The following is a 15,886-nucleotide window of genomic DNA, read 5'->3' on the forward strand; positions in this document are numbered from 1 at the left end:
AAAGCGGAGGGTAAGCTCTTGAGGCCGAGATAAAGGAAGTCGACCAGGCTGAAGCTGAAGCTTGAAGGCTGCTCGGGTAGACCTATGTATGAAGGGCAGGGCGGTGCACGCACGGATGACGGCACAACGTAGGCGATGTCCTTCTTGCGCTCGGTGACACGCGGTCATAGGCACAAACAGCATTAAACCGCGTCTGTACTTATCTCCGACTTAGCCGGGTCGCTGCAGCTCACAATCAATGCATGCGCCATTAGTGCCATTAGCTAGTGCATAAGTAGTTTACAGTTTTCCACAGTTACTTAGATTACATATACAGTGCAAGGAGACTGTGCCGAGTATACACATTAATGCAAAATGATACTAGCCGCCAGATACACCTCAACTTCACACCTCGGACATTCGCCGTCCTTGAGATGACGAACCATTGCTTGTCACGCTCGTTCGCTTGTAGTGAAATAGATCATGTAGCTCGTGCAGCCTTGCACTGTCGCTTGGCCCACCTTGCGTCGGTGATCGAAGAGTCGCCTCTGTTTTCACAGGTGAACTCGGTACGGTGTTCGAACCGTTGGCCTCCAGCTCTGCGAAAATGCGTGCATTAGTATCGGAAATAGAGAACCCATGCTTTGAGGCTGGCTCACTAGACAATGTGCTCGCAACGGCAGCAGTTCGTTCCATATCCTCGGCAGCCCTACTCGCCAAAGCACGGTTGATGTACTTGCGGAATGCTGGACCAGTGGACTCTAACAGCTTTTCTACACGTGGCCGCTTCTGGGGATAGTTCTTCAGGAACTGATGCAACTCAGTGATGCCCTCTTTGTGCATGGCACCCGTAGTCTCGCTGGAGATGTGGTTAATGATAGTTAGCAGCTGGGCATCTGGATCGGGCTCTTCAACGGGAGGAGAGAAACCGCCACCGTTCTGAGAAGAGACACTCGGAGATGAGCGTTGATGAGTGCCTGAGGTCGCCGAAGATGTAGTTTGTTGGGGCGAGATAGGCCGACTGGATGCAGCCGAATATGGCCTGCTGAGAGCTTCCGTGTCTTGTTGATGTTGTTGAGCCTCTGCAGCCCGATGAGATGAGTTGAGGATACGGTAAACGTAGGGATAAACAATGGTAGCCGAGGGATCATCGAAAGAAGCGGACAAGCTATCGTACACCTCGTCACCGTAATGGGCTGTTGGGCTACCTTAGCGCATGACCACGGTTTCAAACATCGCTGTCACATACCTACTACATGCTGAATGATGACTTTGATGGTTCGCAGCGGCATGTCTCCGCATGGAACATGGTTCGTCGCACGAGCACGCCATTCATTAGGAGGTATGGATTGCAAGAAGTGTTCGATGGAGGGGAGAAGCTCTGCAGGATCCAGCTTGCCGTCTTTCAAATCTTGCGGAATATTCCTAGCCAACTTCCACACGCACTTGAGCACTAGCTCGGCTACTCTCGCCTCCTTAGAGTCGGGTGGAGTACCGTTGGCCGGGAACGGCTTCACAATTTGAAGTAGCAATGCAAACAAGGCTCTGTAAATCGTTGAGAATCTGTTTGACACAAAATTGGTGGAACTTGCCGGAATATTGACATCCTTCGTCCAGTAGCAAAGAGGCGGAGAACAATCATATTGATGAAGCGCGACAAATCCTTGACCTTGCTAACCCGACTATCGTCCGTCTCAAGCAACCGCATCGTGAGTTCATCGAGCAACGAGGTAACAATTTCAACAGTCAACGACTCTGCAAGGACAGCGTGATCACAAAACGTATTGAGCGTCTGGATCAGATGTTTCGCGAGCCTGAAATTGTCGTCGAAAACAAGGTCGTCCGGACGTTCGAATACGTGCGTCATCTGGAGAGTAATCGTCTCTATTAGACCTTCTGTATGTTCTGCGAGGTCCTGGTACTCTGCAGAGTGGTTGCCATTTTCAGTCTTGGTCACAAGAATCTTCTGAACTTTCTTGAGTGCATCAACGCTCCGATGAGGGTCACTACTGAGGATGGAGGATATCGTGATGGTGATGTCGTCTGTGGCATCAGCGGGCGGCGGTGCGTCCACAAGGGTGTCGACATCATCATGGGTGTCGAATGAAGAGTGAGGAGGTGGGTGATGTCCATTGGCACGAAGTGGAGGCTCTTCTGCTTGCGCTTCAGGATGACTCCGAATCTCTTGCGTAACAATATGAGGTCGTGATCGTGGAGGCCCAAGTCGAGAAGGAAGCAAAGTCTTTGGACGCGCTATGCCTGAAGGAGAAGAAGGAGGATGCAAACCGCTGGCGGCGCTGCTTGGACCTTGCAATTTTAAGCCACGTGCAGGGGATCCTGGCCGAGCAGGGGCACTGTTGATGGGGGAAACCGCTCTTGAAGGTGATGCCGACCGATCTTGACCACCTTGGCGGGCGAAGGAGGCAGGGGAGGATGGTCGCGGGACCCCTCTACCAACCTTGCTTGGCTGAGATGAGACTGAGGGTACCTCAACCTTCCCAGCGGTGCTGGGGCCCGCCACGCGTCGCAGGCGTTCTTCTAGTTGGGTTTTGTCCTTAGGTGACAAGCGCCCGACAAGAGACCATACTTTCTCTCCGACCAATGTGTACGCCTCACTAAGATCTTTATCAGACCTGATAACTCACGGTACTCCAGAAGGCTCACCTAATTGTCGTAAGTGCAGACTTTCTGACAGCCGAGTCTTTGTCCGCGATTGCCGCCGCAATCTGAGGGAAGGCCTTGCTTGGTTGATTGCATGCCGCCATACCATTGCGCTTCAAGAGGAGACCGAGTTCATCCAACGTACCTTGTCGGGTCTTGGCCACTTTAGATTTAAGGCCGTGTTCGAGCAACATGTCAAAGACTCTGCTGTAAGCGAACACTTTGGGAAGCGTCTGAACAATGGCCTGGACTCGTTGTCGCACAGGTTCCCGGGCATCACCGAGCTAAGTGGTGTGTTAGCTTCGTATTAGTTAAAACTTGCAAGAAGCTGACCTTGTACACAATTGTAGGTACGAAGCAGAGAGCTTCTGCGTCTTCAAGTTGAGCATCAATTGCTCTATAGAACGCCAGCACCGCATCAGCAACATCTAAGCATCGTGTTACAAGGTTCGATTGTGGCTCATGAACCCGCAGTGAAACATATTTGAAGGCAAAATCGGAATTTGCTAGTCCAACGGCGTGAAGGTCATCAGCCGGCACACCGAACCGTTCGTCACCCGATTCCGCGCAAGTGTAAAACTCGTAAAGCGTCGACAATCCCGCGATGTGATCATTGACCGCATTGTGATCGTGGCTGAACAGTTGGGCTGAGAGGTCTTTGGAGGCGGCGAAGTGGTCCATTTGGTGCTGTAAAAGCTCCGCGAGATCCTTTCGAGCACCGCCCGACTCGTTCACCCATTTCTGACCATCCTTAGATAGACGCGCTCGTTTTGACTCCATATTCATGCTTGTCAATGGGAGCGCAGCAACGATTGGAGACGGTGCGGAGGAAGCCGTGGGGGTTTTCATGCTCATCGATGCTGGTACGCCAAGCTTCTTGACGTTTGGCCGGGGAAGAGGAACATGCGCATCCTCAGTAGCGGACTCTGCCCGGGAATCTGGTCTTGAGGACGTGCCTTGGGGCAGTTTGCGACGGACAGTATTGAGTTTTGACGATGGCCCGGCAGATACTCCGGAAGATGTGGAGGCTTGCACAGGCGGAGCAGGAGGGTCCTCTCGAAGTGAAGCTGCGGATGGCTTGACAATCGCGGACTTTGGCCCCACTGGTGCAGGCTTGGGAGGCGGCGGCGCTTCCGCTATCGGTTGCGGGCCAGCAGCATCTCGAGCAGCCTGTATCGCGGGCATGGCTGACTTCCTTGAAGCGGGCTTGAGGTTGTTAGTGGCGTGCATGACGCGGTCGAACCCAACCGAAGTGATAAGTAAGGGCAAGGCAGCCTGAGCGCCTTTGCGGACATCAGCATTTCGATCATCCAGGCAATTAACCACCGGGGATACCCAGTCCCCAAGATCCAACGGCGAGGCGGGAGGGTGATCCTTCAGATAATCTGCGACCCAGTTCAGCAAAGAGCCCTTTTGCGTGGGATTGGTGGTCTCTAAAGCGCCGCCCAAACCGTGAACCATCGATTCCAACCCTTCGCATGCTGTCGCCATCGCGCTCAATGTTGTTATCGCAGCTGCTCGTATAGGAGCCTTTTGGTCAGACAAGACGGTAGCCACAGGGACAACGAAAAGACGTGTGTGTTTGTCGAACGGTCTCCCCATGCCCGTCGCGATGCGGGCCACAATATCGAGAGCAAGACTTTGGACGGCCTTGTTGGTGTCAATGACCCGCGCCTTAAGCACTTGTCCAATTTCACCTAGAAGCCATGCGTGTCAAGGTTTAGATTGCTTCAGAATCAAACATTACTTACCCATGTTAGGCTTCAGCCGCTTGTTAGCTCCCTGGTCGAGGGTTGCTTGAAGAGTCTCCAATGCCTCTTTCTTCGTCTTCCATGCATCGCTCTTCGCATCTCCAAGTATTGTCGTACCCTTCAGTAGTCCATCAAGCTCCACTCTTGGGTAAAGGTCATCCAATGGGTCAGCTACGGCACTACCTTTGCCTGGTGCTGATGAAACAACAGCCGTGCTTGCAACGTCGGCTGAGGTTCGAGTGGGCTCCGGCGCTGGCGTGCCTTCGACCTTGTCAAACTCGCTTTGAATTGTTGCAAGCAACTGAGGATTGAGGTCTTCAAGAAGATCTTTGATACCTGTCAAGGATATGTCAGAAGTCAGATAATCCAGTACATGGCAGATTTACTGACCAGCTCCAGCATATAGCTTGACGGTCACTAAGGTCTTCGTTGCATTGGTACGTACCGCTGCGTTGGCGTTCTTGAGTGCGTTCTTTAGAAATTCAATAAGACCACGTAAAGAAACGCCAGCAACACCAAACTCGACAACAGCATTGTCCACCCAAACCAGAGAGTCAGCTAGCACTTTAGGCGCTTTCTGTTTCCCCAATGGCTCATACGCTAAGTGAAACGGGTCAAGAATCATTATGAATCGCATAACCGATGATAAGCTGACCTTGATTGAGTACAAACTGCAGGGAAGTCTTCTCGGCGAATACGATGAGAGTATCGCCCGCTGGTTTCTTGAGCTTGGCATCACCCAACTTCTCGCTCAAGTGACCAGTAGATAACGCAACGCAGGACCGGCCAAAAGAGGGACACTGTTCCGCTAGAATCGTAAGGACATTGTAGATCTTTGCAGAGACCTAAAGAGATGATAAGCGATCTGTGTTCTTTTGATCGGCTCGCAACTCACCTGGAAGTTCTTCTCTGACCATCCTTTCTTGGCAATTGCACGAATGACGACTTCGGCGTCAACTGTTTCAACGACATCCTCAATCCATGTTGTTAGCTCATCACAAGCAACTAATCTAGTCTTCCAGTTCCCATCTCCGAGCCCAGCCATGATGCTGCCCGGTATCAATTCCGCCGCCATGGCCTCTGCATCTTCGGGCGTGTGCTTGTATTTGAAAGTGTCCAAAGTGCCTGGTGGGGGTGGTGCTGCTACTTTTGCGGGTTTGGCAGCGGCCGCTGCTGCAGGCTTCTTTACGGGAGCAGCAGATGCAGAAGGTTTGCTGCCGCCAGCTGAGGAGGGCCCAGCATCAGTGTCGCCGGCTGCTGACTTCTTAGTCTATAACCCCCTGAGTAAGCGCTCATGACGGTGATTTACAAGTGACCTACCATCAATCTTGCAGGAGGCTTCGCTATAGGTTTCTTGAGTGGTTCTGGCTCCGTGTTCAATTCATCGGCCATGCTGCTAGCTTTCATAGATGCTTCCCCCTTGCCAGAGGCTGCCCCTTTTGCCGGTGGCGCTTTCTTTGCAGTGGCAGCTGGAGGCTTAGCGGCTGGAGCCTTGGGTGGACCACCAGCCTTGCACTTCACGGTAGCCTTCTCGTAAGCCTCCTTGATTTTTGCTTTCCGGACATCCGCCAGCCCATCCATCAAGGCATTCAAGGGGCGTTCACCAATCATCTTCATGAGCGTGCCCAAGCAATTAGCTGCTTCATTTCTGGCACCTTCAAAGCCGTCCTCTAGGAGAACGGCCAAAGGGTCGGTCAAAGTCTTGATCTGTGCCGGCGGCACGGGAGTAGTGGCTGTGGACAGAGATCGACCTAAGAACTTGAGTGTTCCTTCTTTGACCTGGGGATTCTTGTTGCCTAATGCGGGGAGTATATCGGGAATGATATCTGGGAGCGTAGTCTAAACCACATTCAACGACTTCTCATTGACCATATCATTAACATGATGCTCACTGTGGAGAAAACAGCGTCTAAGGCTGCTCCGATGGCATCGGTGACGTTAGCTTTCCGCTCTTTAAGCCGTTCAAGCATGAGCGGAACTACCGTTTCCTTTACCTTGGAGAATGGCGCCATGATTCCTTTGGCAAGGCCTTCCATACAGCTAGCAGCTGTGATGACACAATTGACGTTGGCGTCCTTATGAATGCAAGTCGCCAGCTGTTTGGCAATGTCATTGAGCTCGCCTGCTTCCTTGATACGAGGGGCAGCATTGATAACGGTGAACAGGTCGTCCAATGCCTCTTTACGCTCTTTCCACTTGGAAGAGGTTAGGTTCGTTTGGAAGTTAGAAGGGATCTTGGGAACAATATCGGCAGGCTCTGCCATCGTCCGAGGATCTGGAAGAGCTAGTTCCTCTAACACCCTCTTATCAACAATAAGGAGGAGAAGAAACCGCAGGTCACATACCTTCATTCCCTGCGCTAGGTGCATCGTCGCCATCTCCATTCACTTCAGCTGTTTCTGCCTCTCGCGCTTGCTGTCTGGTTAGACGCTCCGGCCTAAGTGAACCCTTTCCTTTCCCTTCTGCATCCATGGTCTGAAAAGCTTCTTGCAACTCCTTCACCTGCACGGGCTTAAGATCCGCTAGCCATGGTTCTATCGCGGGGCCAATGTACTGGTAAAGGGTGTGCGCAAGCAGAGTGCCCTCAGCACGTACATTCTTGTCGGCATGAGAGAACATCTTTGGAAGTGCCTTAAGGACCGGGGCTGGGGGAGTAACCTGTGGCCCGAATGATCTGTGGAAGGCGAGAGTGGTTGAAGACACGACGCGCAGTATGCTACAATCGCCGACTAACCTGATGATCTCCTTAAGGACTGAAACAGTCGACGCCACCGCTTTTGGTTGTTTCGCAGAGAGGCCTGGCAGTACATCGGTCTGCATGTGAGAAGTCGGATAGTGGGTGGACCGGTGATGAGGATAAAGATTTCAAGACTCACGACAACGCCGGTTCCCGTGTTTTCTACCTCGACATACTGCAGGGCCAACTCAAGAGCATGGTTCTTCGTACCCGCTCTCGATGAGCCAAAGCATTTGTCTACGAGAGCTGGAACGACTGCCTCCCTGGTCTTAGCGGCTGTCTCGCCGGCGTACTTGACTAGTGCCACGAGGCATTCGACCGCTCGTTCCTGCGCGACAGCGTTTGAGTCTGTGGCGAGCTTCTTGAGCAGATCTGAGTTGTTGATGTAGGGCTTAAAAGCTGGGTCCGAGTCGGAAGCGGTTGTTTGGAAGGTCTTGATGAGAGAGTCGTATGCACTGACGCGAGCCTTCCAGTTCTTGTGTGCGAGTCTGTCGGATATGGGGAGAGAAGAGAAGTCCTCTTCTGGAGGAGGAGGACCGTCCATGGTCGGACACTCGATCGCGAGGATATGGGCTTTGAAGGCGAGAAAAAAGTGAGTGACCGCACCGTTGATTCCTCACCTCCGTCACTCGAGCTTAGTCTAGTCGAACAACCCTGACCCGATCACACCACGCCGTGACTTCTTCATCACGTGCTGCACGCGACTTGTTTTCCACATGATATTTTAGGTACTACGTCATCAACATCGTCAAATACTAGTGAGGATCACTAGACTGACCAGCAATGCTAATGCCGACCCGCGACACTATCTCCCATATCCTAGACACCTCCTCATCTACGAGAACCTCTCCGTGTTTTTGCATCAGCGCGTTTGTCTCCAGATGGCGCTCCCCTGTCTGCTCTGACTCTGACGTCTCCCCCAGATTGTGATACACCACAGACATCAGGAATTGCACATCCGCTAAGGATTCGGCGAGTTCGAGTCTCTTGTAGTCTTCCTCTGCCATCTTCAGATACACCAGCGCTTCGCGCAGACCTTCCCCTGAACCAGACGGAGAGCATGCAACTAGACACCTTGCATACGTGAAGTATGCAAGTGCGCGATGTTCAACGTCGTCTCCCTTTCGCATCTACGTAACGAGGAGTTGATCAAAATGTTGCACCTTTGGAACGATATCGTCTACCTGAGGCAGCACCTCTTCCAACAAGCGGCGGCAGTACTCTGTCAAACCAAACTCGAGGCCGACATCGGCAAGCAGAATCACACCAAGTCGATACAGAGGGAAACGGCACTGAAATTCAGACAGCCACAGCGCTTGTAGGAGTGGTTGAATAGCAGCAACAGCCTGTCCGTGATGCTAAATTTGTTAGACATTCTTCACGCTCACATACCGCGTTTGTACGCGACTCACTCGCGCTCGAATGACTTCGTGTAGCTCGGCACGTATACTACCTAGCTTCGGTGCGGAGACGTCATCAAAGATATACTCTGAAACGTTAGTTGAAGAAGGTCTCCTTGGCTTGAGATAGTTGTTGAACAGCTGGTGTTGGCCGCTAATGATTGCACCAATTTATATGCCAAGCAAGTACAAGCAAACTTGCACTTACCGGCGAATGGCTCTGATAGCCAGCACATGCCACACCTGCTCGGCCCATTCGACATACTGTGTGTGATTTAGAGTCATCCATGTATCGGTGTGCAGTATCGATGCCAGGGCCTCTTCATAGGCGCCGTTTCTTGCAAGCTGAAAGTCGTTAGTAACCATCCAGTTTCTCCGTTTAATTGTACGCACCCTGCGCACTCGATTGAGAGTCACGCTCTTCCGATTGACATCAGGAATACGTTCCACGAATGCAGATACCATGTCTTCCTCGACCTCGGCGAGTCCAACGCAACCTGATCCCATCACATCGTCTCTTCAAGAGATCGTCGCACTGGTGCCACACTTACCGACGCTCTCCCAAAGTACTGCTTGCATGGAGTGCAGACTTCTTGATTCCCAGTCTTGGACCATGTTTCTGCGGCTTTCAAACCAGTAATCATAGAGCCCAGCTGCCTGGAAAAGTTTCTCAAAGGCACTCATGAGGGGTTGTCCCTATGGTATCGTCAGTCGAATGGTGCTTCCCTCATAGGTTCAAAAACATACGTTTTCGGGATTCATAAGCTTAGCGACATCATGTAAGACATCAGCAGGATGGACGTCAGGTTGTATTTCGGTAAGGACTGGGGTCGGCGACGGTAGGCGGTTGATTAAACTGAAGGGTTGCATGGATCGTTAGGCTTGTTATCGAATTATCGTCACTTTGCGTCACCTTGTGCACTGCTGCAGTGTGTACCTGTCACCCACGCCCCGCGCAACAGAAATCGCTTCTTGCAGTAGCTGTCGATCCATTCAGTGTACTTTCATCGCGGCAAAAGACGGCACCAAACGTTTCTGACGGAGGCGGTTTCGCCCCGTGCAAAATGCATGCGTGCAAGATACAACAATGCATGTTGCCTCACACCCCTTTCGTAGCAGGGTGAATGGTTATTAGATGGCATAGACTAGAGACGCACGAATCTGGGTGATCGTGGAAATGCTGTTCAAAATAGCGACGCAGATTTTCGGGACCTAAAATGCTGTCACCTGAGGCAAGGCCTTTGCCTGCCCTTTATCGAACCTTCAGATAACGATGGCTGCTTGTAAGTGATTACACTCACGCAGCCAAAGGTTCTGGCCGGGCCCACGATTTGATGTCGAAGCCCGTTTTGAATATCCAGATATCTGATTGGGAATATTCAGCTAAAGGTCTCTGGAGGCCATGGACAGAATTAACCACACCTTGTGTCAAATAATCTTTTTCGAACGGACCGTAACCAGACTCGTATTGACCTAGAGTATAGGACTGGTAGTCGGCATGAAGATGGCAAACACTGTACCATGAAAGTTTGAGGAAACTAATAAAACATCTGCGGCAAAAGAATCCAAACAGGGAACGTCGAGACTACACCCATCACGTTCAGAATTAGGCCAAATCGGAGTGGATCACCAACATACTATTGGCGCAGGCTACTTGATTCATCAACACCTTTGACGTGAACCAAACATAATGTGCAAACCTACTTCGTCTTCACTCTTATCAACAAACATGACTGGCATGCCTGCAAACAACTGTCAAAATTTGAGGCGGGGATGAAGAACCAGCGTCATTACTATGAAAGAAATTGTTCAGCTTATCAGCTGAATCCAACTGACTAGGCTTGCAACAGGGTTAGGTGAGGGCCTCATGAGGCCAGGAGTGGTCAGCGTACCAATGTTTCTAGCGCAGTTATTAGGTTTCGTGCCTGATCCTCGTCTGCCTCTGGCGTTTGTTTGAGTTCATTCAGGAGCTCAGGGCGTAACTTGTGAGTCGCGACCTGACAATGGGCGGTTCGACGCGCGCAACAGTGAAACAATGAAAGACATGGATTACCTCCGAAACTTCCTCTAGCAGAAGTCTATAAACTTGTAGCAAAAACGACGAGGGTAGTTTCTTCTGGAACTCCTTGAACACAAGCAGGAACAAAGCAATGAGGTCAATGTGATGAGGCCGAAGAACATGCTGGATTGGAGGTGGAGTATTGGCGCCAGTTCTATCCATGTTTTTGAAGCAACGCAGAGGGTTGGTTTGGTATGGTTGTTAACAGGAGTTGGGTCACTTGTCAAATGCCTGGGACAAGTACTAGAAAGCACAGGGGGCACGACGTGACCAAGATGGTTCATGGAGCGCGTGTTTGATCGACGCGGTCGTGGGAGCATTTGAAAGTAATAATGGCGACATTTTGGTGGTTAGCCTCCTAAATTTCCGATTCCTAGTGACCCAAGGCGACACATTCTGCGTTCTCAGCTAACAATCATAGACATGGGAATTAAGCCGAAAAAGAGATCTCTGCAATCAACCAATGTAAGCCCTCTCACTGGGCCTTTGGTTGCACTTATCATGCTATTCGTATAGGTTTCGTCCAAAAAACGCAAAATTGAATCTAGTGGCAAGTCATCAGGACATCCCAAGAAGCAGAGCAAAGGAAAAGAACGTGCTTTTGAAAAACCGTTTATCCCCATACCCAACGCAAATGACCCTGACTCTGACGACTCCATACTTTCTAATGAGGACGCTGCACTGCTAGAAGAGTTTGGTGAAAGTGCCCGTTTCCTAAATGTTCTCGATCATAAAGGCATATCAAGGTACGAAGGCACGTTCTCCTACTGTTGCCTCATTGTGAATAGCATCGAAGGAGCAAAAAAGAGGAGGAGCGCATTCGTCAGATGAACAAGCCCATCAGGAAGCCCGCGAACATTGACGATCTCCCTTCTATCGACTCCCATGATGAGGAATCCGATTCTTGGAACTCAGAAGTGAGTGACATGGATGATGTGCCATTGTCGGACGAAGATTTTGGTAGTGACGAGGTCGACTTCTCCGATTCTGACGATGAAATGCCGTACGAGAAAGCTCCCCGTACTCAACGCTCAGCTAAGGAGCAACCACATACGGCTCATATCAAGGGATTGCCCGTCAAACTCGCAGACGGCAGAGTTCAAGACACAGGCAAACGTACCACCGCTGCCTCAAACAATGAGGCCGAAGACAAGTCCGACTCGGCTCATTCGGAGTCAGAGCCAGAAGTCTCCAACGCAGTGGAGGATGTTGCCACAGGCGCACGATTCGGCCGCCCAGCAGTTGTGGATGTCCTTACGCAAAAGTCGAGGTCGGCGCGGATACAAGCCGCCAAGGAGCAAATAGCTGGCCTATGTTCCGATATACTGGCGGATCCAGAGAATAGCGTACGCACGTTAACTTTCCTTGTCGGCAGCCTCTCAAACTATATTCGTTAGTTGGGCCTTCTGCGACGTCTACATACGTTTGCACTTTCTGAGGTAGTCTCGCCAAGCCGGTCCAAACCCGTACCGAACGATTTCATCATCCGCAAACTTGCCATTCTATCGCAACTCGCCGTTTTCAAAGACCTCGTTCCAGGTTACCGTATCCGCGCATTGACAGACAAAGAAAAGGCGGAAAAGGTCAGCCAGATGGTCGCCCGTACCCGTGAATGGGAGCAGGGTCTGGTTACTGTGTATCAATCATACCTCAAACTGCTAGAGACGGAACTCAAGGGTAGGTGCACCAGTTTTACTACACACTAACTATCGCGTTTGAAACTCAACGTCCGTTAAGCCAAAAATGACCTGTCTGAGGTTGCACTGCGATGCATGTGTACTCTGGCAGAGCAGGTCACCCATTTCAACTTCAGAGTAAACTTGTTGAAATCCATTATCTCGCAATTAAGTAAGAAATCGTGGAATGCAGTGAGTATGTCCCGCTTTGCGAGCTCAACTCCGACACTGATTATTTTGACTGTAGTCCTCCGACCTCTGTTTGAATACCCTTATCAGCATTTTTCGGGACGACCTCACTGGCACTCCTTCTCTCGAGATAGTCCAACTGCTCAACCGGATGATTACAGAACGTGGGTATAATGTGCATCCGGAAGTCTTGACCTGCCTTCTTCATCTCCGCCTCAAGACTGAGTTGTCTGTGCGAGCGTCTGATTCGAAGGTTGACAAGGCGGAGGGTGGAGAAACCCGAGCTAAGAAGCCAAAGCCCGGCAGTCGAGGTAAGAAGGCAGGTATCGAGAACGGGTACCTCAGCAAGAAGGCAAAGAAGGCTCTGAGGGAAAAGAAGGAGATCTCTCGCGAGCTTCGGGAAGCAGAGGCGGAAGTTGATAGGGAAGAACGAGCAACCACAGTAAGGATGGCCCAATTCGTTTTTGACTCAATTCACATGCCATACGCAGCAAACAGAAACGCTCAAACTTCTGTTTGTGCTTTATTTCCGTATCCTGAAGAACCCGCGTCCTACACGGCTGCTACCATCAGCACTGCGTGGCATCGCGAAGTTTGCCCACTTGATTAACGTTGACTTCTTCAGAGATCTGTTGCAAGTTCTCCGAGGTCTCATTGAGCGTGACAGCTCAGACGACGACGAAAGTGGGGCTCCAGGGACGGACCTCGTCAATAGCATCCAACACCGCCTCCTTTGCATCATGACTGCGTTTGAACTCCTGTCAGGCCAAGGTTTGTGATCGGCGCTCTTCGCGAAGTTTACGATTTGTTGATATTTCTGTTTTCAGGCGAAGCGCTCAATCTCGATCTTTCGGAATTTGTCAACCATCTTTATGCCATCATCCCAGCAGTGAGCTTGCTGCCGGACATAGATGTCGCGCCATCATCCTCTTTTGAATCAACCTTTCATGTGGCACGACCAATGTCGATTGCTGATATGTTGTTCCGAGCGCTTAACGTTGTATTCTCTCCGAAGATGAGCGGCAAAAGCGTGTTGGTCTGGCGCTCCGCGGCTTTTGCAAAGCGCCTCCTTACTGCATCTCTAAACTGGCCACCCTCTGTTTCTCTCAAAACGCTCCAGTTTATCGAGCAACTTCTAGGAAAAGATCCACAATTGGACGCGTTGCTGTCAACAGAAGATCGACCTGCAGACGGGATTTATCGACCAGACATTGATGACCCACAGTTGTGCAATCCTCTCAGCGCCACGTTTTGGGAACTTTTCTTACTTCAAAGCAATCATTATGACACCCGTGTGTCTGAGGCGGCTTCTGCATTGTTGCATTATAGTAGAGTGTAATACCATTTTACCAATGATGTACTAAAAAGACCCAAGTGATATCTACTTGTGGGGAGTATTGTAAAGCAGTGAATTAGATGATACAGATAGCAAAATGATTGAAAACATGACTAAAGTTCAAGACTACTTAAGAAGTCTTACTCGTTTAAACGGTCCATAAGCCGTACGCAGGCGTAATAGTGTTGCTACAGTATAGACTCAAGCACTGTGGAACGAAGTAGAGTCAGGTCATGAAAGGGCATAAGAGGGGTAATAATAAGGGTCATGTGGGGATGAGTTCGAGCTGACTGTCGATAATGCGCATGGCTGTATTGACTGAGCTGAATAAACGGCGCGAGGTATGCATGATGCTGGTTGAGCCTGTGGGTAGTGGCCAGGGTGAGAGTCGTAGACGTAAGCGGTGCGAGAGGACACGTTTTCAGTGCGGTGATTTTGCCAGCCGATAAACTCCGCTGAAGGCATGTTTTCGCACTGGCCTCTGTCCAAGTCATACACAACTGTTGCTATCTCTTCGCCATCGACGGCAATCTTCTGCATGATGATTGTCGGCACAGCTACAAGTTGGTCAGTACCATTAAGGCGAAACGATGATTAAATCAGGCGTACAGGCTTCCAACCACCGGCATCGGCTTAAGGATGACTCCGGCAACTGTGCAGTGACCTGCTCGGTCATCGACGCCTCGTTGACACTTTCCACTGCAGTCACTGAGCAACTTTCCATCTCCCGAGAAACGCACTGATTCCGCACGAACACCATCGTTGAGCACCTTGCCGAGGAGGAGTGCATAGCAGCATAGCTTACAGACCCCTGGAACCCGTGCAGTGTCGGAGAGTACAGGGTATCAAGTGCCGGTAAGTGCAGCTTCACTCTCATCACGACAGCGGACCCAAAGCCGGCGTTTAACGGGACGACAAAGGGTTGCATGCCTTCGGCTGCTAGCACAAGCCGAAGAAAGGCACTCCCGGGGTACTGCATCGGAGGACTGTCGTTCCCGACAAAGGGGAGCGCAGAGCCAAACGGATCGGGAGAGTCTGACAACGGCGATTCTGCTTTGACACGCGGCGATACATCCGAATGAAGGCCGGAGCTTGTGGTGGAGCCATAGCTCTCACCAAAGCCGGTCTGGATAGGGTACAGTGAATCCGCTGAGGGAAAGTTTTCTGACGGCTGAAAATTGGCAGAAAAATTTCCAAGAGTCGCCGATATCGGGGACAGTCGCCGAGTATTGTGTGTGGCAGTCATATCTGAGGTAGGCGCAGAGTGCATGCGACGGTCGTTGCTGAAGAGCGACCTGGAGTCTGAATGCGTCAACGGATCGGAATGTGGAGTGGATCCCGAAAATGCTTGGGCTGTCGCAGGCGACCGGAGAGGCGCAACGCCTGGTATCGGTAACACCGCATGCGTTGGACTTCCGTCCATGGAAATAAGGGTATTGGTGTCCGGTTGATCTTCAGGCTTGGGAGTGGGATATTGGAGACCTGCTTCAAGGAAAAGCTCTTCGCCGCCTGCTACTAAATGAAATTCTAGGACGCCAGTCGATCTCAGTCGGTTGCTTGTAAACGAGATTGTGACCACGCTTACCTGGTTCGCCCTTCCACATGTTGCGAAGGACCTGTATGTGGCTGGCAACCTGTTTCTTAGAACGATCCACACCATTGCGGCGGAGATAATCTACTAGAAATTGATTGCGCCAACGGCTGCGACCCCTGGAATAAGTAGCCCAAGGGGAGTCCCAATATTGGCGAAGACCTGCCCGGGAGAATTGAGTGGGGGCAAGGGGAATAATCAGAGGGGTGACGCACCTTCAACAAATACTTTCTCAACTTCCTCAGGCCATACCTCGCTCGAGCCATCCTTGAGGAGTTTACGATGCTTTCTCTGAGGAGTGAGGCTCTTTGTGGAGGAGCTTTCTGGGTCTGGGATGACCTTGTTGGACCTCATCGTGACGAAAGTGAGGTGTAGAGGTAAGCAGGAGAGCCCTAGCGGGGACGGGAGGTCGTTCGGTAAGACGGAAGGAGAGACGGGGATTTGGGACAGCACCTTTTTATACCTGTGAGTCAACGGGACGGAGGAAGTGGTCAGCCTAGCACAGTC

General features: G+C 51.1%; 3 protein-coding genes across 3 annotated transcripts; 1 reads left to right on the forward strand and 2 right to left on the reverse strand.

The window, feature by feature from the left end:
* Window positions 1-239: 239 nt before the first annotated feature.
* Window positions 240-7,778, reverse strand: CONPUDRAFT_135028 (microtubule associated protein). Its single transcript, XM_007766582.1, has 15 exons — window positions 7,268-7,778; window positions 7,126-7,205; window positions 6,737-7,065; window positions 6,284-6,684; window positions 5,712-6,230; window positions 5,287-5,661; window positions 5,047-5,236; window positions 4,782-4,991; window positions 4,392-4,727; window positions 2,974-4,337; window positions 2,644-2,924; window positions 1,572-2,594; window positions 1,229-1,524; window positions 639-1,175; window positions 240-578 (listed from the first exon to the last, which is right to left on the reverse strand). The coding sequence occupies exons 1-15, from the start codon at window positions 7,670-7,672 to the stop codon at window positions 385-387; spliced, it is 6,540 nt and encodes a 2,179-aa protein (XP_007764772.1). The 5' UTR covers window positions 7,673-7,778; the 3' UTR covers window positions 240-384.
* A 105-nt stretch (window positions 7,779-7,883) lies between these two features.
* CONPUDRAFT_49180 (uncharacterized protein) lies at window positions 7,884-10,749 on the reverse strand (the record flags this gene model as incomplete). Its single annotated transcript, XM_007765945.1, has 16 exons — window positions 7,884-8,258; window positions 8,313-8,486; window positions 8,541-8,682; window positions 8,737-8,873; window positions 8,922-9,025; window positions 9,080-9,224; window positions 9,276-9,384; window positions 9,442-9,509; window positions 9,560-9,635; window positions 9,686-9,778; window positions 9,830-9,893; window positions 9,951-10,113; window positions 10,233-10,270; window positions 10,323-10,368; window positions 10,421-10,525; window positions 10,582-10,749. The coding sequence occupies 16 exons, from the start codon at window positions 10,747-10,749 to the stop codon at window positions 7,884-7,886; spliced, it is 2,007 nt and encodes a 668-aa protein (XP_007764135.1).
* Window positions 10,750-10,978: 229 nt separating this feature from the next.
* CONPUDRAFT_117877 (nucleolar complex-associated protein 3) lies at window positions 10,979-15,793 on the forward strand. The gene is made up of 11 exons (XM_007766583.1): window positions 10,979-11,052; window positions 11,104-11,333; window positions 11,384-11,933; window positions 11,985-12,264; window positions 12,325-12,455; window positions 12,511-12,894; window positions 12,944-13,223; window positions 13,280-14,345; window positions 14,398-15,315; window positions 15,374-15,541; window positions 15,595-15,793. The coding sequence occupies exons 1-8, from the start codon at window positions 11,011-11,013 to the stop codon at window positions 13,789-13,791; spliced, it is 2,409 nt and encodes an 802-aa protein (XP_007764773.1). The 5' UTR covers window positions 10,979-11,010; the 3' UTR covers window positions 13,792-14,345; window positions 14,398-15,315; window positions 15,374-15,541; window positions 15,595-15,793.
* The last annotated feature ends 93 nt before the right edge of the window (window positions 15,794-15,886 follow it).

This window comes from Coniophora puteana (assembly GCF_000271625.1).
Source record: "Coniophora puteana RWD-64-598 SS2 unplaced genomic scaffold CONPUscaffold_2, whole genome shotgun sequence".
In the NCBI taxonomy this organism is placed as follows: domain Eukaryota; kingdom Fungi; phylum Basidiomycota; class Agaricomycetes; order Boletales; family Coniophoraceae; genus Coniophora; species Coniophora puteana.